Source organism: Mus caroli, chromosome 9 (genome assembly GCF_900094665.2).
Source record: "Mus caroli chromosome 9, CAROLI_EIJ_v1.1, whole genome shotgun sequence".
Lineage (NCBI taxonomy): Eukaryota > Metazoa > Chordata > Mammalia > Rodentia > Muridae > Mus > Mus caroli.
The window spans coordinates 41,537,259-41,560,920 of record NC_034578.1 but is presented as its reverse complement, the minus strand read 5'-3'; the positions used below and the strand labels follow the sequence as shown (position 1 = coordinate 41,560,920).

The following is a 23,662-nucleotide window of genomic DNA, read 5'->3' as shown; positions in this document are numbered from 1 at the left end:
ATGAGTGTGGAAGTCTGGGCTATATTTGGTACCCGATAGCATACTTTAAATATCAGGATTCAGTTTCTGCCCTTGTGAAAATTACAATCTTGACCTCTTGGTCACTTCTTGGCTCAGAACACCGTGAGCAGGAAGGGGCAGGGTGGAGGGGCTAGAAGGTAGGGAGAGCAAGGGTTTAATGAACCACGAGCTGGGACCAGGGGAGAAAGCGCAGGCAGTGAGTCCATTCTTGTCCTTGTCACTGTAGCAGAAGATTGAGAAGAAGGGCAGCCACTAGGCAGTGGGGTCCCAGGGAAGCTAACTGGGTCCCTGAAGTCAACTGGTCACCATAGCGATCCAGAAGCATCAGGGCCAATCCATTTGTCCAGCCAAATCCTTCCTGGAGAGAGGCCGGGACAGTAGGGCCAGATCACTGAGGCCCTCAAGCCCTGTTTGGGGGATCCCCTCTTCCCAGGGCTTCTGTCCCCAGGGGCACCAATGATTGCCATTCTGACTCTCCATAGACTGGGACAGCAGATCCCAGGACTTGCCTGTAACTGGATCAGTTCACCCTAGCTCGCTCACCTGAACTTCATACTCCCCTCCTCCACCTGGATGTCCACCGTTGCTGATGTCATACTGGGGACAGACACAGAGTTATAGGTGGATACTGCCCTTAAGCCGGACCACCCTAGCTATAGAGTAACAGCCACTGAAGCAAAAGATGTGCCGTGGGGCTGCTCAGACCCCTGCAGTGCCCAAGAATGGCCACAAGGGGTCATACTGTACCAGTTTGTTCTGTCTTAGGCCTGGCCAAGACTGACAGTCCCCATTTCAGCCATGGAGTGAGACCCCCCCAAATGGCAGACATACCCCAGCCAGCTCACCTTCTCAAACATCGCTGACTTTTGGGAGTAGACTTTGAAGTTGGTTTTGATCCAATTCTGGGCCAGCTGGAAAGCCACCTCCTGAGTCCGGGGGGAAGCTGACTTGGCCAAACCTAAGTCCCACCCCAGATAAGGCCTGAGTATTCAGAGACCCCATCCTGGGCAGGAAAGCTTTGGCCTTTGTCTCCCCAAGGCAAGAAGATCTAGGCCCTCAGATCTCCTTTCTGGACCTGTGGACCCCATGTTCTTAATCCCAGGCCTGGGGTTGGCATGAAGGGGAGGAGGGAGGGTCTTCCAGACAAGTGAAATGAATCTATCAGCTGTCCCTTTCTTACCTCTAATGACCAGATCCTGCAGTGGGGCCCAGGCATTGGGGAAGTCCCACTGCTGGCCTGTGTTACGAAGAGAGGTTGGGATTCCATATTGGTAGGTCAAGATCTTGCTGTCCTAGAAGGTTCCAGACATTGATGTGACTGTGAGCGATGGCTGAAGCAGGAGCCAAGGACTCAGCACCCTCAGGGAAGGCAGGTCTGTCCCTCCTGACCCTTCCCATCCTGCCTCACAGTCACTCCCAGGGTCCTCAGTGAGACTTGCAGGGAAGGGAGAGTCCCGCCTCCAGGATGCCAGGCCAGCCCGCCTGCCCACTGTCCCCTCACCTCCAAGTACTTCAGAGCCTTGTCAGCAACACTAGGGTCTGAGAAGCAGCCAGCCCAGAGTGGGGTGAGGTTGGAGGGATAAAACTCCAGGTTCTTCTTCCCCTTTTCCAAGTCGTAGTCGAACCAGGCACCCTTCTGCTCGTCCCACAGGACAGCCTCCATGGCGGCCAAGCGCTGGGCCCGCAGGTTCCTGTACTTTGTGGCCTCTGTGTTGTTTCCTGTGTGGTTCTGCCTTTAGTCTCAGCAGGCAGAGCACTGGGCACTGACTGCCTTTTGGTCCCTAGCTTTAGATGTCTTTATGTTGTCCCCTTCCATATGCGGTGCCCATACAGACTCGGAATCCTAAGGATCAAAGACCATGATTCCCCAGTACCCACTAGAATTCATGGCTCCTTGAACTAACAGCCCTGCCCTGCTCCCTGGGACTTGCAGCTCTGTCTTCCAGGTCCACCATTCTGATGGCTCTTGCTCAGAGGAGGCTAATGAGAGCATCAGGGAAGGGAGAGAGAGCTGATGTATGTACCAAGGTGCCCTTCAAAAAGGACAGTAGTATGAACGTAAGTGTGCGGTCCTAACATCCTCTCTCTCACTCTCTGTGTCTGTGTTTGTGTCTGTCTCTATCTCTGTCTGTCTCTGTCTGTCTCTGTCTCTCTCACTCTGTGTCTGTGTCTGTCTGTGTCTGTGTCTGTCTGTGTCTGTCTGTCTCTGTTTCTGTCTCTCTTTCTCACTCTGTGTCTGTGTCTGTCTGTGTCTGTCTATGTCTGTGTCTGTCTCTCTCTGTCTCTGTCTCTCTCTGTTTCTCTCTGTCTCTCTCTGTCTCTTTTTCTCTCTCACTCTATGTCTGTCTGTGTCTGTGTCTGTCTGTCTGTCTCTGTCTCTTGTCTCTCTCTGTCTCTCTTTGTCTCTGTCTCTCTGTCTCTGTCTCTCTCTCTTCATGTTTCCATAGGAGTGAAGGCTTGAGCTGGCTGAGGAGGCATACCTCCAGTCCCATGGCCAGGCTGATGCAGAAGCCCACACTGGCCTGCCTCCTGACACAGGATGCTCACCTAGTCTGGAGTAGAAGTTACTCATCAGTTCCTCTGCTTGGCACAGGAACGCGTTCAGATCAGTGGGTACCATTTTGCTGGTTCGGATGCTGCTAAGCAAATCAGGGTCTGGGCCTCCAACAAGCCAGCGTGAAGAGAAGTCCCAGCCAGACTCAGCCCCAGCCTTGAGCTCAGCCCACAGAGTCTCTCGGTCCCCTGTGAGGACAAAACAGTAACCCCAGGCCACAACTGACATCAGGACAAAGCAGCCACAGATCAAAGCCAGACAGTCACAGAGGCTAAGCACCGCCACCCTGTCTGTGGGTCCTCCCTCCTCCTGTTCCTGCTTACCTTCCGGCACAGAGTTTGCCAATTCTGCATCTTTCCTGTAGGACTCTGGCCTAGCCAAGAGAAGGACAACAGCCCAACATTGGGAGGTGCTAAGCCCCTCTGCCAACCAGAAAGCTAGGTCATCTTTTTTTTTTTTTTGGTTTTTCGAGACAGGGTTTCTCTTTATAGTTCTGGCTGTCCTGGAGCTCACTTTGTAGACCAGGCTGGCCTCGAACTCAGAAATCCGCCTGCCTCTGCCTCCCGAGTGCTGGGATTAAAGGCATGCGCCACCACGCCCGGCTAAGCTAGGTCATCTTGACTTGGCTACCCTGACACCCGACACACACAGGCTCTCAGGGTCAAAGTCACCCCTCCAGCTTGAGGTTGCAGAGATGCTCATGTCAGAGTGAGCTGATGGCAGGCCAGTTTCTCACCTGGGTCCCCCATAAGGGACATAGTAGCGATTTAAGACATAGCTTTGTCCTCCTGAGACTACAGAGACAGTCCTGTTCACAGTCCAGAAGTCCAGTTCAGAGGCTAGAGTCCCAATATTCTCCCTGGGTTGAAGCAAGCAACACCTCAGCTAGGGTACAAAGCCATTGCCCTTGGCCCTGGGAAGTCCCCAGCACTGGCAGGGTACCCACTGAAGGAAGGCAACATCCTTGGTATGAGCTACATATCGATCCATCATAAGAGTCAGGAGTGGGGGCTGGCTCCGTTGCAGGTAATATATGCGTCCACCGTTGGGGATATGTCCGTAGCTGCCAAGAGAGAGTCTGCTTAGGTACCTCCTGGCCCAACAGCAAGGCAAAAGCAAGCCCAGCTCCCTGCCCAAGATCCCTTCTTACGTCTTCACCAGATCCAGAAAGTTCTGCAGCATACCCTTCACTGTTGAGGCCATCTCAGAAAGAAGCAGGCCTTCCATCACCCAGTAGGAGTCCCTGAGAAGGAGCCATTTCTCATCAGCTAGCTTGCACCCTCTGTCCAGCACTCCCGTGTTGGAGGGTGCTGGCCCTGGATTCTCCACACCTCTGCCAGCCTCCATGAGCCCCTAGCCTTTTAGATGTGGGTACTCACCAGTAGTAGAATTCAACAAAGCGCCCCCCGGGCACAATGAAGGGGTGCTTTGAGTAGATTAGGGAGGACCTCTCGGGATAGCTGAGGACTTCTGCTTTCATCTGGAATCAGAGAAGAGGACCCAGAGCAGCCTAGCATCAGCCATGAAGGTAGAGGTTGCAGAAGGTGGGAGCAGAGGGCCTGGCAGCCCTAGCTGGAGAGGCTGTGTCTCTTGTTCCTTTTGTTTTGCTGTGTGGTCAAGGTCTGATTCTGGGAGTCTTAGTATCCTCACCCTCCATAAGCCAGCCTCCGGGCTCCTGGCTCAACTGGGTGATGTGCTGAAGCCTGTACCCCTCAGCACAGCATCAGGCAGGTGACCACAGGCAACATCCATTGTTGTGACCCAGATGAGGCCAAGGCTATTCAAGGTTTCCCTTGATCCCTCTAAACCCCCTCCCCACCCCCACTCCACCCCTGTGCCACTTGAAACCAAACTCAGAAGGTGGCACACCCCGTCCCCGTGCCCCTCCCAGGATGATGGAACCCGTGGCCTTTCACCAGGGACAGTTGGGATCCAGAGTAGTGAGGACTGGCGTGGGGCCCCTCCCTTGGGTCCTTTAACCTGTTCCTGCCAGTTCTAAGTGTGTCAGTGGGGAGCTTAGCCTTCCTCAATCATTGTGAGCGAGCAGTAGGATGTTCCTACTGGAGTGGCTGGTCCTGAGCAGCCTTAGGGCAGACGGCTAGGCAGGAAAGCGTCCCTCAGCACTGGGCTGAACACTGGCTGGCCACATGCAGCCCAAGTGACTGTCCTTGGGACTGTGCCTGGCCCAGAAGCTCAGGAAGGGAGAGAGGCAGAGGCCATGACCCCAGCCATGCCCTTCTTGGCTGCAGGCGGCAGCGCTGGCTAGCCCTTGGGCAGCAGGACAAGCTTGGCTAACACAGGAGGATGGGAAGGGTTACAAGCAGATGTTCCCTTCTGACGTCAGAAGAGCATTCTGGAAGGCTTCTATTTAGGGCTCAGGGATGTGGGCTATGTTCTTAGGAAATATCTGTGCTCCCAGGCACTGTGGGTCCCAGCAAGTAGGGCTCTACCCCATCCCTGGAGCAACCAGCTAGACCATAAAGCAGGCCCAGGCCATTGCTACCTTCTTTCCCAGCTTTTTCCAGATCTTGTGTAGCTCCTCCGCCCAGACACGCAGCTTAGCATCCGAGATCTTCTGCAGGAACTGAGGGCTAGAAGAGACGGTCCCACAGGGTTCCTGGAGGCCGCCCCAAGTGAGGGGCCCTCTCCTGTCTTCCCTCCAGAGCAGTACCTGTCCTTCCAGTCCTCAGGGGTCCAGGACTGCAGCTCCTGCCCCACTGGCCGGAAGTGACTCTGGACAAATTCCTGAAGCCGTTCCTTGGGGATGCTGTGGTTGTGGACCGTGGCCAGCTCACTGAACTTCTGCAGGACTTCATCTGGAGAGCAGGTGGCATTGAGGGTCAGTGGGTGCGATGAAGGCTCGCCCTGATCAGGAAAACCCATGCTTCTCCCTCGCCCGCCTGGTAGAAGATTCAGGACAACCAAGGTTGCTTTACCTGGAGATGTGGCCAGTGACATATCCACAAACTGCTTGTCATCTTGGTAGAGCTGCGCCATCTGAACTTGGTGCAGGAGCTCTCCATGGCAGTAGATCTGGCTGTAGAGACAGTCGGGGTGGTAGTGGTCAGAAGAGAGGACTGGGGTAAGGGACAGATAACTAGTTGCTGCTGCTGCTGCTGTTGTTGTTGTTGATGATGATGATGATGATGATATAAGATATCTCTATCACGCAGTCTTGGCTGTCCTGGAGCTCGATATGTAGACCAGGCTAGCCTCTAACTCAGAGATCCACTTCTTTCTGTCTCCAGAGTACTGGGATTAAAGCCATGCACCACCTCTAAGCCTGCCTGTGGAAATGCCTTAATAAATCTTCCCAAGCTGGCTGTGGTAGAACACATCCTTAAAATGTCAGGACTCCAGAGTTGAGGACAGGCAGATCTCTGTGAGTTAGAGACCAGCCTGGCACATATGGAGTTCCAGGATAGCCACAGCTACATAGTGAGACCCTATCCTAAAAAAAAAAAAAATTAAAAAGCACTAGATAAAGAATCTAGGGTGTCTTAAGGGAACTTCAAATTCAAGAAACAAACAAACAAGACCATTGGGCTCATATTCTTTAAAAGAATCAAGTACGGGTTAGAGAAATTGCTAGACCATTAAGAGCACTTGCTGCTCCAGAGGACCTAAGTTCAATGCTCAGCGCCCACAGGGCTGCTCACAACTGTCTGTAACTCCTGTTTTAGAGTTCTCCGATGCCTCTTCTGGCCTCTGCGGGTACCAGGTATACGAGTGGTGGATGGATGTATATGCAGATCAATTACCCATACACTTTTTAATTAAAAAAAAAAAAGAAAAGGGGGGTTGTGGGGAAGCATACAGTCCCAGAGGCCACCAGTGGTCCAAGTGACATCACATTAAGTGGACATACAGGGAGCTGAACTTTAGGACCACTGGGAACTGAGCCCAATGGTCTTGTCTTAACTGAGGAGCCACCTCTGTGGTTTCTTATTATGTCACTTGTTTATTCTAAGATGGGGTCTCATTTTATAAACTAGGCTGGCCTTGAACTTACAAAGACCTACCTGCTTCTGCCTTTTGTTTTGTCTGTTTTTTTTTTTTGTTTGTTTGTTTTTTGTTTTTTGTTTTTGTTTGGTTGGTTGGGTTTGTTTGTTTGTTTTTTAAGATAGCTCAGGCTGGTCTCAAACTCTAGATCCCCTTGCCTTGCACTGCCTCCTGCGCGCTGAGATTTACAAACATGGGACAATGGGCTCAGCTGGAACTTGCTTTTAATGAGGAGAAGCATTCCGAGTTAAGGATTAATTAATTAATTTATTTATTTATTAATTAGGGCAAGTCAATCTCTCCCCAGAGGGGAGCAAAGGTTGGAAAAGGGAAGGGGAAGGCAGTTCAAGTTGATGAATAATGCCAGATAATGCCAGGACCTACCCCAGGGAGGGCGGTGCACTGCCCCAGCAGGGAGGGCCTCCTGATCATTTAATGCATATTGAGGCCAAAGTAGTTATGGGCAACACCCTACACCCCAGCAGCCAGGCTCGAGGGACATCTCCCACCCTTCTGCCATATTTCCTGAAGGCTTACAACATGCATTGATGCACTCTGACCTCTCTTGCTGCAACGGTCAGAAGACACACCCCCTGCAACGGTCAGAAGACACACCCCCTGCAACGGTCAGAAGACACACCCCCTGGGTCACCAGGGAGATGGTTACTCTTCCGAGGACCACTTGTGTCTTCCCTTTAAGAAGGCCTGGGTTGTAATATATAAGGATGCACTATGGGGACCCAGTTTGGTCCAAGTTTTTGAACTGAGACCGGGTAACCAATTTTGTTCCCAACCAACATGGAACCCAGAAAATAATCAAAGCCCCTCCCTCCCTCCCTCCCTCCCTCCCTCCCTCCCTCCTTCCTTCCCTCCCCCCAGATAGCATCGTTTGCACACCACATTTGGTAAATAGATGGGCACAGAAAATTTCTCTGTAATTTACGCAGACTTGTCTATAAGGAAGCTGAGCACCACTGTGATGGGGAGGGGGAGGGCATGTAGGCACCACTGGTAAGCTTTAACTAGAGTAAATAACTCCTCGAACAGGCACTCGTACTGGGAGCTCCAGCAAGAGCATCTTCTGCACAGAGTGCAACAGAACAGACTGGCCTGAGAACCACCGTAGTCACTTCTGAACTCAGTGTTCTACCACATTTGTCTACGGCACAATAACAGACCAAGGAGATCAATCAAGTCACTGCAAAACACATAAATGTTATTAAGTAAGATTGATCATTTCTTAAAATCTGTCACTAGTCTTAATCGATGCCTTCAAATACTGCCATACACCAAGTGACCAGCTCTGTGTCTTTTTTTTTTTTTTTTTTTTTTTCGAGACAGGGTTTCTCTGTATAGTCCTGGCTGTCCTGGAACTCACTTTCTCACTTTGTAGACCAGGCTGGCCTCGAACTCAGAAATCCACCTGCCTCTGCCTCCCGAGTGCTGGGATTAAAGGCATGTGCCACCACGCCCGGCAGCTCTGTGTCTTTTATGTAAGTTCTATGATAAGTGGAAATGTTCAGACATATAGGATGGCGCTGTTCTAAGAGTCTTGGCCAGCTGGGCTGGAGACTCGGCTGATCAGTTAAGAGCATTTGTTGTTCTTGCAGAGGACCTGGGTTCTGTTCCAAGTACCCACATGGTGGCCCTCAACCATCTCTGACTGCAGTTTCAGGGTATCTGATGCCCTCTTCTGGCCTTCATAGGCACTGCATGCATGTGATGCACTTGCATACAGGCAAAACACTTCTAAACATAAAACGAACAAACAAAACTGGCAAATGTCTTTGTTTTAAATTTTTGTTTGTTTATTATTATGTATACAGCATTCTGCCTGCATGTACACCTACAGGCCAGAGGAGGGCACCAAATGTCATTATAAGCCACCATATGATTGCTGAGAATTGAACTCAGGACCTCTGGAAGAGCAGCAAGTGCTTTTAACCACTGAGCCATCTCTCCAGTCTTGGTAAATGTCTTTTAATCCTAGGTCTTGGGAGGATCTCTAGGAGTTTGAGGCCAGCTTGGTCCTCATAGTGAATTCCTGGACAGCTAGGGCTACATAGAGAGACATTGTATCAAAACAAACAAACAACCCAGAATTAATTAATTAAAAACAACCTGGGTCGAGGCCAGGATAACTATGATCTAGATTCTGATACTCATCAGGTTCCACATGTTTAAGGGGGCAGTCTAATAAAACCACTCTCCCTCAGATGCCAGTTATAAATTTGAGGGTCTCTGGGCTGTTTACAGTTTGGAGTAGCTGGTTGCACACTGCATGGGAATTCTTACTGATAGGCACAGCTTCATTTCCTTGCTTGGGAACCACCCTGGCTTCTGGCCTTCTAGCTGCAGTCCTGCTACTGGGACCTTGGCATCAGGGGAGAGAGAGCAAGCTCAGGTGACAAGAAAACAACAGATGTACTGTCCCCTCCCCCACGGGAAGAACTGGCTAGTCAGGCCAGGTTCTCCCACACCTGAGAAGCAGAGGCCTGTACTGACATACTGACAAGACAGTCCTGTAGGGCTGCCTGAATGCTAGCACACTCAGTGAAGATGTGCAAGGCAGCTCTTCTTTCCCCTTCCCCTTCCCCTTCCCCTCCTTCCCCTTCCCCTCTTTCCCCTTCTCCTTCCCCTTCCCCTTCCATCATTCGGCTTGTGCCCAGATTTATTTATTTTATGTATGTGAGTACACTGTCACTGTCTTCAGACACACCAGAAGAAGGTATCAGATCTCATTACAGATGATTTTAAGCCACCATGTGGTTGCTGGGAATTGAACTCAGGACCTCTGGAAGAGCAATCAGTGCTCTTAACCACTGAGCCATCTCTCCAGCTCCACAAGGCAGCTCTTCATGTCTTTATTTCTCACTGTTCCCAGCTGCACAGGACAAATGCCTGTTCCCATCATCATCATCCTCCATCCTCATTCAGGGTCTTATCCTGGAGCGGCCAGCCGTGAACTAGATAGGAGCCAAGGATGCCCTTGAACTTCTTCTAATCCTCCCGCTCCCACCCTCTGAGTGTGGGGATTATAGGAATGAACCACGCTGCCCCATTTAGGCACAGCTAGGGATCAACTTCCTGTCTGCTAGGCATGTATTCTACCACCTGAGCTATAGCCTCAAAACCTTAAGGGCAATTATTTTTCTATTATCTTTCTGCCTGTCCATTATGATCTAGGCCATTAACCCGGACTCCAGAGTTAGTGAAACCCAAACTCGACGGCAGAGTCTTCATTCCGCCCACAGAGTTGGCTTCGTATGTCTTTCAACCAAAACAGCATGCTACATGTTCACCTTGGAATAGACACGCATAAAACACACGGTGGGCTCCTTGAGAGTGTCCATAGGGCACGGGCCTCTTTCTGAGAGCATTTATTTCAACATTGGCTAGAATGCCTTAGTTTTTCATGTGTCAACAATATTTCATGGCCTTTACTTTTAGGGGAAATTTCAACCAATATCTAATAGCTACTGATTAGCTAATAGCCAGCCTATAATTCTCTAGTTCAAAGTATCAGCAATTATGGGACAAAGGTGTTCAAAGGCTGCTACTCCTCAGATGGTGAACAATCCCTTTGGGTGTGACTATAATCCCATACGCCAGTGGATGAGAGAGGACGATGGAGAGGCAGGAATTAGCCTGGACTCCACAGTGAGACTCACAGAATTTTCTCCTCTGTTAAAATAGTTTAGTTTTTGAGACGGGGGTCTCACATAGCTCAAGGTAGCCTCCAACTTGCTAGGTAGCTGAGGACAACCTACAGGCTGACTGAATTTGTAATTCTCCTGCCTCCACCTCCCAAGAGCTGGGATTAGAGGTAGGGGTCACCATGCTTTGCTTATGCAGGGCTGGGATCAAACCCAGGGCTTCATTCATAAACTCATGCAAGGGGGGGGGTCTCTACAAACAAGCTAGACCCCATGTCCCACTGGAATATATGCTTTAAACTAGAGAGAGAGAGAGAGAGAGAGAGAGAGAGAGAGAGAGAGAGCACATATGAGTGTGGATATCTAAGTGAAGCTGAAGGTATAGTCAGGTGTGAGCTGCCAGGTGTGGGTGCTGGGAACCGAACTCTGATCGTCTGGAAGAGGTGGCTGTATTCTTAAGCACGGAGCCACCTCTCCAGGCCCTGCCAGTTCCTTACTGATGTCCTTTGCCTCGAGCATCAGGGAGTCTGTTCCCTAGGGATTAGGTCTGTCACCTCGAAATCCCATCATTAACTCACACCAGCAGAACTATTCTGTTTGTTTGGGGGTTTTGTTGTTGTTTTTGAGACAGGGTTTCTCTGGGTAGCTCTAGCTGTCTTGGAACTCACTCTGTAGACCTGGCTGGCCTGGAACTGACAGAGATCCTCCTGCCTCTGCCTCCTGAGTACTGGGATGAAAGGTGCCAAGACTCACAAAAGAATTCTTCAGTACCGAAGCGGTCACCCAGGTGACCTGTGGTCACCCAGGAATGAAAACTTCCTCATCACCCAATCCTTTGCCCTTTTTTTCCTCTAAATTGTCCTCTAAGGGGTTAATGTCATTCTCCTAAACACACACTAACACGAACTGCAATTTAATTCTGGGACAGGCCACCTGGAGACATGAAGATTCCACACAGGTTAAGGGAATAGCCCTTCCTTTATGAAGAGGACAACCATAGGCTTAGGGGTCCTCATTCGACCTGCAATTCTCATCAACTGTGTATAAATGTGTGTGTGTGGGGGGGGGTTCCCATAATCCCCTCAGATTGCATAATTTGCTAGAACCCAGGAAACCACTATACCTGTGGCTAAACTCTTCTCTTGCTTTTGCTTTTCGTGACAGGGTTTCTCTGTGTAGCCCTGGCTGACCTGGAACTTGCTCTGTAGACCAGGCTGGCCTCAAACTCAGAGACCGGTCTCCCTCTGCCTCTTGAGGCATTAAAGGCATGCGCCACCATGCCCAGCTGATTATATCTCTCTTATTGAGAGCAAATCAGGATGAGCCAAATAAAGATGCACATGGGTAGAGGCAGAGAGACTCCTGATCACTGTGATGTTTCTAACGGGGGGCAACCCCGATGCTCACCCTACCAACCCGCTGCTGTGACTCCAGCCAGAAAGCTTCACCAGTGTCTGGAGTTTAGAGCTCTGGCCAGGGTCTCATTACAAAGAGCCCAGTTAACCGAGTCACTGGTCATATGATGGGATCTTCCGTGTGTAGGAACCTTCCCTTTCCTGAAGGTCGAGTGGTATCTTGTAACTCAAAGATCCAAGTTACTAAACACCTTCTTGTGTTTCTGGAGTGCCTGTCCCCATCCTGAGTCATGCCAAAAACTCCTGGGGACAATGCCACAAATCACTTTATCTTTATAAGCCATAAAGGCCCATGCTAAGCAACAAAGGCAGACTAGTCCCATGAGAAATGCCAAGGGCTGAGAGACAACTTGCCATGAACCCAGGAGGAAGGCCAGATTCCTCATCACACAGCAAAAAAATGGTGCCACACAGGTGGCCACGTCGCCAAGCCCCAGAGCCACCTGAGAGAACAGGGCTAAGACGTCAGAGTATGCTGCCTAAAGGGACTTGGAGCACGCTGGCTATCCTAGGCTAACGCTGTCCTTTGTGATGGGGACAATAGGCCACCCAATGTCAGTTTAATCTTTGGAGACCTACAGGGGTCTCTGTGAAGGATCTCAAGAAACTCAACATGAAGACTCAGGGGTGACTCCTGGTTGGTACTTTCTGTGTACATCTTCTGGGAGAAGACTGCTGGAAGTTTGAGTTTCTTTTCTCCTGGACTCTACCCTATACATCTGTGCCTTCAGTGGCTGTCTAGGTTTTTGTTGTTTTTGAGACAGGGTCTCTCTGTGTAGCTCTCGCTGTCCTGGAACTCTCTTTGTAGAGAGTCCACAAGCACACGTGTGACTGTCCAAGTGGACCACTGACATGCTCTCAGGGACAAACAGCAGCACTCATGGTAGGCACTCTGCAAATAGCCCAACAGGACACAAGAGACTGGATGGAAGAGCCACTCTGTGTCCTGCCTACTGCTGAACAAACAAGTCCTGATGGTTATTCCAGATCCCTCCACACTGCACAACTGGGCATCGGTGAGTAAGTCACAGCTCAGTCTTCATGCATTCCTAATCGGCTCCTCAGCTCCACCCCCCAGCCCAGTCCTGCCAAGTCCGCAGGGCTTGGTCTCCTTTCCTTAGAGCTATCTCCACCTCATAGCCTGGTTCTGCTTCTTTCCAGGCCACATGGGACTTTGTGACCCTTGGAGGGCACCTCAGAGCCTTTGCCCTGTTCCCCGCTTCTGTTCCAAGATGGCTCCTTCCACATTCCATCGGCCCATTGCCTCCTCTGAGACACCCCCTTCTGCTTCCTCCTTGCTTACTTAGCTCCTGGCTTCTCTTTGCTCTTCGCCATCCTAGGCCTTGTTTTTACCCTTCTTGCAAGAACTGGTGGAGGGAGAGTTCCATGAGTCCAAGTGGAAGAGAGAATGACAGTTCCATACCCAGGAAGTAGAGTGACACCCTCCCCATCTTTGTATTTGCTGGTAGAAGCCGAGGCTCAGAAGAAAGGATTGACTTGCCCTGGGACACAGAAAGAGCAACAGGGTAGGCTGAACTTATGCGTAAGTTCTTGATAGGACCTAGACTCCCCTCATGCCAAGCTAGGCAAGCTTTGCTAGAACAGTGGAGAGAACAGCCCTGCTTGGTCCAAGGAGCTGCTTGGCTGGTGAGCTCTGGTCAGCAGCACGGAGGGCAGGCATTGGTCAACAGCTCTGGAGTTCTACATAGGCCTGCCTCAAAGTTCAACCTTGTTCCAACACAGTGAGTTTGGTGTCAGGTTTTGGTCCTTCTACCCCTACAAGCCTGGTTTCTTCCTTCTTTGTCCTCTGAGAGGCTGGTCCTCAGACGGTGAGCTCTCATCCCAGCCTTCCACCCTTGTCTTCCTCCCCCACACAGCTTCTCCATCTCCCTACCTCTCACAGGGTGGTGGCAGGGCCTCCTGGGACCTAAGTCCCAGCCCCAGCAGAAGCAGCAGGTGCAGCTCCCAGGTCATCCTGGGCACGGTGCCTAGAACTGAATGAGCAAACCCTGGCACCTCTGGCTTGCTGAGCACGGCCTGCCTCACTTGCCTACCCAGGTCAGCCAAAGTCCAGGCTATGAGGTGTGGCCACCTGACGGGGGGGAGATGTGTGTTTCAACTTCTTGTGGACTGCTTACCACTTCTGCCCTCCAGCTACAGTGCTCACTACCCCATCAGCCACTTTCTTCCATTTCTCAATTCTAACTGGTATTAATGCTCAGGGACTTTGCTCAGAGTTATATGGGTGGGCACCCAAGGGCCAGAGCCACAACTGAAGTCACCCAAGTATGATTTAGACACCAAGTCTGTGTGTGGCTCCCTAGTCACTAATGCTAGAAGGGACCATTTCTTTATCACTTAAAACAGAATGGCTCAAGTCTTCTCCAAAGTTTTATCAAACTCCCTGTTATCTACAGGAGACCCTGTGAGGACACAGGACAACCTCTCAGGGATGGGTCAGGAAGCCCCACCATAAGATGATGTCTGCACTGAGTCCTGAGGAATAGTCAGGAGGCCATGCCATCACATGAGACATCCAGAGACTTGGTGCAAAGGTTGTGTGACAGGCTGGAGGGACATTTTGGCACCAGTTAGTGAAGAGGTTTTGCCAAGGAGCTGGTGAAATGGCTCAGAGGTTAAGAATATTGGCTGTGAAGAGGTCGTCTCGGGAACTTTGACAAATTCCACCAGACCCCTCCCCTCCTGGAAGAGAAAGGTCATAGAGCACTCAAGCATCCTCCCCTCTGGGAGGGAGAGGCTAATTACATTCCTCAGACCACAGGGGGGACCAACCGCTGACCACCTGCAGATAAGGGAATCCCAGAGTACAAAGACAGACCTTGGCTGCCCCCACAGACAAGGAAAGCCCTTGCCACCCCATTCCCTAAGGACCAATCAGTTTAAAAGTCACACTGTTCTACCAATCACATTGTGCCTAGTGGCTGTTGCTCTATTCTACCTCTGAAAGCTGTATAAAAACTGGCCAAATGGGCTGCCCGAGGTAGCTGCCTTTCCTTCAGGTGCAGGACAACCCCAGTGTACTGGAACAATAAATTCCTCTTGCTTTTGCATTGATCCCTAGCTCCAAGTTGTTCACTGTGGCAGGGGTAGGGGTCCCAGGTAAGCTAAGGCTCGTTAGAGTCTTACATTTGGTGCATGGGCTGGGAATTCGACCCCCTGTGAGGACACACCAGAGAGCCGTGAATCAGAGGTCTCGAGCAGGTACCAAGGTTCTTTCTTGTTTGCCTTGTTGTTTGTCAAAGTCTGAGTCTGTAAGTCTGTTTGAACTTTTGGTTTGTTTGCAAGTGTCGGGGGCTTGGAGAGCTTATGGTATCTGGGGTGGTTAAGTGCAGCCGACAGACCGTGCCTTAACATTGAGACTGCTGGGAATCTGGGGGATGCTCCAGAGAGCCTGGAGGGAACTGGGAGGGCTCCACTCCTTCTGGAAACAGCAAGACAGTATTGGCAGGAGCCGAGTCTTCCTATAATCTGGCTCCTGCTGTACTGGCAGGGATGCCTGGTTTGTCATGGTGGGGCTGGAGCCAGCCAAGCAACTCTGTTCTGCATCCGTGGAAGGGACGAACTGTCTGTAACTGTGACCATGAAAGGGATGAACTGTGTGTTGATTGTCTTTCTCTGTGTTTGTTGGTGTTGGTTACCTCATTCTATGTTCTTGGACTTGGACTGACGACATCTTTGGACATTGGACAGACTGAATCTACCTCGTTAAACTTCTAGTTAACCACTGGAGGGAAGTTAGGAAAAGAAGACAAGAGCAAGTTTAACTGACTGTTCTCAGAATGGCCCACTTTTGGAGTAAGGGGGCCACCTGTAGGGACCTTCAACTTGCAGGTGATCAAAGCAGTAGAGGGAAAAGTCTTTAGGCCAGGATCTCTGCTGCACCCAGACCAAGTGTCCTGGAAGAATCTCGTGGAGAACCCCCCCTTCCCCTCCCCATGGATAAAAGCCTTTCTTTCCCCAAGACCCACCTCACAGGTTCTGACTGTCAGGAAGAAGGAAGCACGGGAGGAGGAATCCGGGCCTGAGAGAAGTCAATCCTCCAAGACCCTTCGCCAGCGGACCTGTTGCTCCAAGACCCTCCTCCTCCATATCACCCTTCTCTTTCCCCCATGGCCCTGCCAGTGCTGGCTCCGGCTCTGGAATCCTCAGCCCATATGGGACCGGGGCCATTGTATCCCACTTTACCGGAGGGATGAGCAGGAGGAGACCCCCAACTTCCAGGTCCTGACATGGGGACCCAAAGTCTGAGAGCCACTTCCCCTGATACCATGGTGGCTCTCTTGCTGGGGGCATATGGGCCTCTAGAAAAGGGCAATCAGGCTATGCAATATCGGCCCTTCTCTGGCTGACTTGTACAACTGGAAGGCCCAACCTCCCCACCCCCTTTCCCAAGGGGCAGATTAATCTCTTTGAGACTGTTTTATTTACTCATCAGCCCACCTAGATGATATCCATCAACTCATGAGAGTACTCTTCATGACCGAAGAGAGAGAAGATAATGCAGGAAGCCAGAAAGACATGGGGGCACCATCGATTGGCCAGGTAGTTGTCGACAGCTGGCTTTCTCTGACTAGACCTGAGTAGGACTTGTCTTAGTCAGGGTTTCTATTCCTGCACAAACATCATGACCATGTTTTGGGGAAGCAAGCCAGTAAAGAACATCCCTCCATGGCCTCTGCATCAGCTCCTGTTTTCTGACCTGCTTGAGTTCCAGTCCTGAATTCCTTCAGTGATGAACAGCAGTGTGGAAGTGTGAGCTTAATAAACCCTTTCCTCCCCAACTTGCTTCTTGGTCATGATGTTTGTGAAGGAATAGAAACCCTGACTAAGAAAGGACTTTAATATGACAAAAGGTAAGGGGCACCCGGAGGTCCACTACCAGACTCCATTGGCAGGTCTCAAGGGGGCCGCACAACGACCCACAAATTTGACCAAGGTACATGAGGTTAAGCAGGGACCAGATGAGTTGCTCACAGTGTTTCTAGAGCGGCTCATGGAGGCATTGCGTCAATATGCACCCTGTGACCCCAGCAGCAAGGAGCATAAAGCTACTGTGACAGTGGCTTTTATAGACAAGGCTAGTAGAGATATCAGAGAAAGGCTTCAGAGGCTAGAGGGACTACAGGATAAGCCATTGAGAGATTCAGTGCAGGTTGCTGAGAAAGTCTACCATTATAGGGAGACAGAGGACGAGAAGGAACAGAGAAAGAGAAAGAAAGAAAAATGACAGGGAAGGAATCTACAGAGAATCTTGACTAGAGTAGTTAGGGAAAGTAGAGAAGAGAGACACCAACCAAAGAGAAACAGAAACCCCTTGAAAAGGACCAGTGCACACATTGCGAGGAGAGAGGTCACTGGGCCTGAGAGCGCCCTAACGAATGGAAGCTGGGGGTGGGAAATCCCAGACCTTGGGGAAAGTGCCCCCAAATGGCGAAGGTGTTAGCCCTGGAGGAAGACAGCGACTAGAGAGGACGAGGTTTGGACCCCCTCCCTGAATTCAGGGTAACTCTGAGAGTGGAGGGAAACCCACTCAATTCTTGNTGGACACAGGGGCCCAACACTCGGTCTTCCTCCAAGCTGATGGGCCAGTCTCCAGCAAAAAAAATCTTGGGTTCAAGGAGCCACTGACACCAAAATGTATTCATGGAATGTATACCCAAAGAACAGTGGACTTAGGGATGGGTCGGGTATCCCATTCATTTATGGTCATCCCAGACTGTCCCTAGCCTCTGTGGGGGCGAGGCTTACTCTCCAAGATGAGGGCACTGATACACTTCCTGCCAGATGGGTCACAACTAACTGGCCCAAAAGGAGAGTCCATGGGTGGAGGAAAGACCTCTTCAACTGACCCCTGACAGGAGCCAAGGCTACCTGCTTTATGGACCAGAGCAGTTTTCTCCACGCTGGTCAGAGACGAACAGGTGCTGCGATGGTGGACAGCTCCAACGTCATCTAGGCAGCACCCCCATCACGTCGGCACAGAAATTGGACCTAATTGCCTTCACTGAGGCCTTGGAACTTGGGTATGGCAAGAGAATTAACATCTACATGGTTATCAGGTATGCCTTTGCCACAGCCCATGTCCTCGGGGCTATATACCAAGAGAGAGGACTGCTCACATCAGAGGGAAAAGAAAAAACAAACAGGAAATCTTGGACCTCTTGGATGCCCTAATGAAGCCGGCAACTGTGAGTATCATTCCTCACCCAGGACATCAGAAAGAAAGAGACTCCGTGGCCTGAGGCAATAACCAGACAGATCAAGTGCCTATGCAGGAGCCTATCCTGGTTATATGCCTGCAAGAGACATCCCCTGGGGAATGGGACTGGACTAAGGGATGAACTCACTCAGAGTATACAGAAGAAGAAAGGACTCAGATTGCTAGCCACCCTACTAACTGTTACCTAGACAAGGTAGGACAATGGCACACACAAGAAAGAAAATTATACTTCCTAGAAAATAAGCAAAAGACTTACTAGGCCAAATGCACAGATGGACTCATTTAGGGCATAAAAAGCTTGCCCAAGCAGTTAAGGGATCTAAAGTACATATAATGGACCTTGGGTTTTGGGCCAGAGAGATAGTAGAACAGTGTAAGGTATGCCAGCAAGTGAATGCTTATGCAGCCAAGAGTAAACAGGGCGAAACATCTAGGGGAGAACGGCCTGGAGTATATTGAGAGGTCGATTTTACAGAAAGTAAGCCAGGAAAATATGGTTACAAGTACCTTCTAGTGTTTGTAGATACTTTCTCTGGATGGGTTGAGGCTTTCCCCACCAAGCAGGAATCAGCTACCATGGTAACCAAGAAGATATGAGAGGAAAAGTTTCCTGAGGTTTGGAGTGCCCAAGGTAATTGGATCAGACAATGGTGCTGCTTTTGTCTCTGAGGTGAGTCAGGGATTGGCAGAGATACTGGGGACTAATAGGAAGCTCCATTGTGTACTGTCCCTGGACCTCAGGGCAGGTAGAGAGAATGAACAGAACCCTAAAGGAAACCATAACTAAATTGTCCTGGAGATTGGCATTGACTGGGTGGTGCCCCTCCCCTTGGCCCTGTTCTGAGTCCAGAACACCCCCTACCATAAACCTGACCCCTTTTGAGATCCTGTTTGGAACCCCAACTCCCTTGGTGTCCACTGGGTCCTCCTGGAGGTATCTCAACTCACTGATAGGAACCTCTTCTTGAGGTTCCAAGCCCTTCAGTCAATACAGCATGAGATTCGGCCCAAACTATGCCTTAGATGCTCCAAGGAGACTGAAGAGATGGCTCAGTCTTTAAGAGCACTGACTGCTCTTTCAAAGGCCCTGAGTTCAAATCCCAGCAACCACATGGTGGCTCACAACCATCTGTAATGAGATCTGATGCCCTCTTCTGGTGCATCTGAAGACAGCTACAGTGTACTTAGATATAATAATAAATAAATCTTTTTAAAAAATGCTCCAGGGATGCCAGAGACCCTTCACAGCTTCCAGACTAGTGACTGGGTCTACATAAGGAGGCATCAGGCATAGTTGCTGGAACCCCAGTGAAAGGGACCCTTCCTGGCTCTGTTAGCCACTCCCACAACCCTCAAGGTGGATGGTATTGTAGTCTAGGTGCACACTTCCCATGTGAAACCTGCAGACACCCCGCTCCCCAGAGACCCCCGCTGGACTATACAGAAAACGGACAATCTGCTCAAGTTCAGGATCACTCGATCTTGATCATGACTGCCTGGTGGTACCTTTGGATTCTGGTTCCTTCCCCCATCCTATGTGACCTTCCACCAAACCTGTTACAGCACTCACTGTTTCTCTTCTGTTGGGGTTGAGGGTGGCCAGGGCAGCCACCAGGACCTCTGCTTTGGTCTTACAGGGGAAAAATTATGACAGTCTGAGGACAGCCATTGATTTAGCTGTAGAGAAAATAGAAACTTCCATCAGTCACCTTCAGGAATCGTTGACTTTGCTATCAGTAGTACTACAGAATAAGAGGGCTATGCACTGCCTTAGTTGAGGAGTGTTGCTTTTATATAGACTATTCTGGGGTTGTTAAGGATTCAATGGCCAAGGTGAGAGAAGGACTAGCCAAGTGGAAGAGAGAAAGAAAGAAAACCCAAGGTTGGTTTGAATCCTGGTTTAACAATTCTCCTTGGGTCACCACCCTGATCTCCTCCCTATGAAGACCCTTAATCATCTTGTTTTTACTTCTGATTTTTGGCCCCTACATTTTGAAGGGCTTGATCGCTTTTGTTAAGGAATGCATAGGTACAGTCCTGTTAATGATCTTAAAGCAGAGATACAAAGAACTAGATACAGAAGACCAGGAATACCAGCAATAGCTTCAGGATTGAAGCATGCACAAAGAAAAGGGGGAAATGAAGAGGTCAGCTCGGGAACTTTGGAAATTTTCACCAGACCCCTCCCCTCCTGGAAGAGAAAGGTCATAGAGCACACAGGCACCCTCCTCTCTGGGAGGGAGAGGCTAATTACATTCCTCAGACCACAGAGGGGACCAACCGCTGACCACCTGCAGATAAGGGAAGCCCAGCTCACAAAAACACATTCCTCAGGGTGGACAGACCATTGGCCACCTTCACAGACAAGGAAAGCCCTTGCCACCCCATTCCCTAAGGACCAATTAGTTTAAAAGTCACACTGTTCTACCAATCACATTGTGCCTAGTGGCTGTTGCTCTATTCTACCTCTGAAAGCTGTATAAAAACTGCCTGAAGCGGGGCAATGGTGGCACATGCCTTTAATCCCAGCACTTGGGAGGCAGAGGCAGGTGGATTTCTGAGTTTGAGGCCAGCCTACTCTACAGAGTGAGTTCCAGGACAGCCAGGTCTACACAGAGAAACCCTGTCTTGAAGAAAACCAAAAAAAAAAAAAAAAAAAAAATGGCTGAATGGATTGCCCGAGGTTGCCACTTTTCCTTCTTGCTTTTGTATTGATCCCTAGCTCCGTGTTGTTCACTTGGGGAATCCCAGGTAAGCTAAGGCTCATCAGAGTCTTACAGCTGCCCTTCCAGAGAACCCTGGTTCAATTCCCAGCACCTACATGGCAGCTCACAACTGTCTGTAACTCCAGTTCCAATGTAGCTGACTCCCTCACACAGATACACATGCAGGCAAATACCAATACACATAAAAATAGAAAGCTAGGGGGCTGGAGAGATGGTTTAGCAGTTAAGAGCACTGACTGCTCTTCCAAAGGTCCTGAGTTCAAATCCCAGCATCCACATGGTGAAGAGTAAAAAATAAAATAATGACTGCCCTGAGAACATGGGCCCCGGCCCCCGGCAAGATGGCCTAATTCCCCGGAACTTTTGAGAAAAACAACCACAAAATGTTTCAATGTCCCAGGTGCCTTGAAGTAAATATCCGCCCCTAGACTTCCCCTATTTCCTCTCCGATCCTCCCCCTAGGTTGTGTTTTTTGCCTTTATAAGCCTGCTGGAAAATAGGGTCATGGTCAGACTCCTCTACCCCTGCGTGGTGTATGGGTCTCGACCTCAGCATGCTGGTTTGTGTGCCATTAAAACCTCGTGTGTTTACAGCAAGCTTGACTGTTGTGGCTTTCTGGGCTCGCGATCCCTGAGACTTGAGTGAGGGTCTCCCTTTGGGGGTCCTACAATGGTGGCTCACAACCATCCGTGATGAGATCTGATTCCCTTTTCTGGGGTGTCTGAAGACAGCTAAAGCATACTTACATATAATAAATAAATAAATCTTAAAAAAATAGAAAGGTAGATAGATACAAAGATAGATGATAGATATATAGATGATAGGTAGATAAATGAAAGAAAAATACATGATAGGTAGATTGATAGATAATAGATAGAAAGATAGATGATATGTAGATGATAGATACATAGGAAGGAAGGAAGGAAGGAAGGAAGGAAGGAAGGAAGGAAGGAAGGAAGGAAGGGAGGGAGGGAGGGAGGAAGGAAGGAAGGAAGGAAGGAAGGAAGGAAGGAAAGGTTTTGCCAAGACACAGAGGCATTCAGTTCCCCTAAATAGAACCACCAGCATCAGATTAGGCTTTCATAAACTTGTGCCTGGTGGTGGCAGGTGAGAGGTGAGGAGGGAAGAGGTGTTAGAGCCCCAGAGCTCTTGGAGCTGCAGCAAGGACACATAGTCCACCCAGGTCTATGGCCTAAAACAGTCACAGGGAAGAGGACACAGGCACAGGGAGTCTACTGCCAGCTGTGACTTCTGAGCTCAGGGGCTGGCATATCCTTTCCTATAGGGCTGGGCTGGCTGTTGTTGCAGGGCATTTGAAAAACCTGTTTCTAGTTGTGGTATAGCTCAGCCTCAACCATAGGTCAAGAGACAGAGCAAGCAACCAGTTGACAGGAAAAAACCATAGAGAGTAAAAGGAAATCAGGAGGATGGAGAGAGAGACCCCACAGGAAGTAGAAGGGAGGGACTTCCGTTTGAGGGCTGTTCTTGGTGTGGGGAAGGAGAGATTGGCATATCCGCCTTGCTCACAGGTTTCATATTAAAGAATGTAACTTTTCACTATTCCTTCATTTAAATGACTGCTCTCGATAATCAACTGCCTGTGTCTCATAATAAATAACTGGATGGGAAAAATGTAAAATTTACTTGAGGTCTGAGAAAAATGCTTGTGGGTCTAGAAAAATGTTTAAAATTAATAAATGCAAATGATGAAGATTAACGGATGTAAAACACTTGAATGGTGAGAGAAAAATGACTTAAAAATAAAAAATGCGCCTTTCCCGTCCCGGGCTGGAAGAGGCAGGCTTGTGAACCAGTGACACCCAGAAATTAAGAGTTTTTTGAGACCCGAGAGGTCGCGGACCGCTGCTCCGCGGCTGTCATTATGCCACAAAATGAATATATTGAATTGCACCGCAAACGATATGGATATCGTTTGGACTACCATGAGAAAAAGAGAAAGAAAGGTTGGGAGGCCCATGAACGTTCAAAGAAGGCAAAAAAAAAAAAAAAAAAAAAAAAAAAAGATTGGCCTGAAGGCTAAGCTCTACCATAAACAGTGCCATGCCGAGAAAATACAAATGAAAAAGATATTAAGATTCATGAGAAGAGAAACACCAAGCAGAAGGATGATAAGACTCCACAGGGAGCAGTCCCCGCCTATCTGCTGGACAGAGAGGGGCAGTCGGGAGCAAAAGTACTTTCCACCATGATTAAGCAGAAACGGAAAGAAAAGGCGGGAAAATGGGAGGTCCCTCTACCCAAAGTTCGTGCCCAAGGAGAAACAGAAGTATTGAAAGTTATTCGAACAGGAAAAAGGAAAAAGAAGGCATGGAAAAGAATGGTTACTAAAGTCTGCTTTGTTGGTGATGACTTTACAAGAAAACCACCTAAATATGAAAGATTCATTAGGCCTATGGGTCTTTTTCAAAAAAGCCCATGTCACACATCCTGAGCTGAAAGCTACCTTTTGCCTGCCTATTCTTGGTGTGAAAAAGAATCCATTATCCCTATTATAAACAACCCTGGGTGTGACCACCAAAGGTACAGTTACTGAAGTGAATGTGAGCGAGCTGGGCCTTGTGATACAAGGAGGCAAGGCTATTTGGGGAAAGTACGCCCAAGTTACCAACAATCCCGAGAACGATGGGTGCATAAATGCGGTCTTGCTGGTTTGACAGTGACGTCACTCATACACATCGTTCCACTCAATACTGAAGACCACACACTGTCAGGAAACACCATTGCTGGGATCTTTCTGAGCTACCGAGCAGCCTTACCCCATGTACAGTCATCAAGAAATATTTATTAAGTTGTAAAGGAAAATGAAACTGCCCAGTTTGACAGTTGGTCTTTAAAAAAAAAAAAAAAAAAAAGCTTCAGATAAAGATGTTTGGGTTTGGTAAATGTAAGTTATAAATGTTGGAGAGTGAGACGATGCCGGGGCCTAGCAAACACAGGAGTGGATGTTCACAGTCAGCTATTGGATGTATCACAGGGCTCGCAATGGAGAAGCTAGAGAAAGTACCCAAGGAGCTAAAGGGATCTGC

The 23,662-nt window shown here is 49.5% G+C and overlaps 1 protein-coding gene, 1 long non-coding RNA gene and 1 pseudogene across 3 annotated transcripts; 2 read left to right on the top strand and 1 right to left on the bottom strand.

Moving 5' to 3' along the window:
* Nucleotides 1-7: 7 nt before the first annotated feature.
* Treh (trehalase) lies at nt 8-13,654 on the bottom strand. 2 transcript variants are annotated; one of them, XM_021172990.2, is made up of 15 exons: nt 13,543-13,654; nt 5,512-5,612; nt 5,247-5,391; nt 5,079-5,166; nt 3,955-4,055; nt 3,726-3,818; nt 3,522-3,638; nt 3,312-3,434; nt 2,899-2,948; nt 2,569-2,763; nt 1,523-1,740; nt 1,202-1,313; nt 867-979; nt 565-618; nt 10-379 (listed from the first exon to the last, which is right to left on the bottom strand). In XM_021172990.2, exons 1-15 carry the CDS (start codon nt 13,620-13,622, stop codon nt 239-241), a joined length of 1,731 nt encoding a protein of 576 aa, XP_021028649.1. In that variant the 5' UTR covers nt 13,623-13,654; the 3' UTR covers nt 10-238. The 2 variants fall into 2 exon arrangements, with proteins under 2 accessions (XP_021028648.1, XP_021028649.1); XM_021172989.2 differs by lacking the exon at nt 3,955-4,055 and having other exon boundaries at nt 8-379; nt 5,512-5,608.
* A 1,017-nt stretch (nt 13,655-14,671) lies between these two features.
* Nucleotides 14,672-16,450, top strand: LOC110301058. Its single transcript, XR_002378668.1, has 2 exons — nt 14,672-14,768; nt 15,632-16,450. It is a non-coding gene; the product is annotated as an uncharacterized LOC110301058 (long non-coding RNA).
* Nucleotides 16,451-22,495: 6,045 nt separating this feature from the next.
* On the top strand, nt 22,496-23,290 carry LOC110302515 (annotated as a pseudogene).
* The last annotated feature ends 372 nt before the right edge of the window (nt 23,291-23,662 follow it).

Bases quoted from the DNA above. Each gene is read 5' to 3' on its own strand.
- Treh (XM_021172990.2), bottom strand. From the start codon at position 13,622: ATGACCTGGGAGCTGCACCTGCTGCTTCTGCTGGGGCTGGGACTTAGG. The intron at 1,741-2,568 runs GTGAGCATCCTG...AGAACCACACAG, and splicing joins TAACTTCTACTCCAGACTAG to GAAACAACACAGAGGCCACA. The intron at 1,314-1,522 runs GTGAGGGGACAG...GGAACCTTCTAG, and splicing joins AGGCTCTGAAGTACTTGGAG to GACAGCAAGATCTTGACCTA.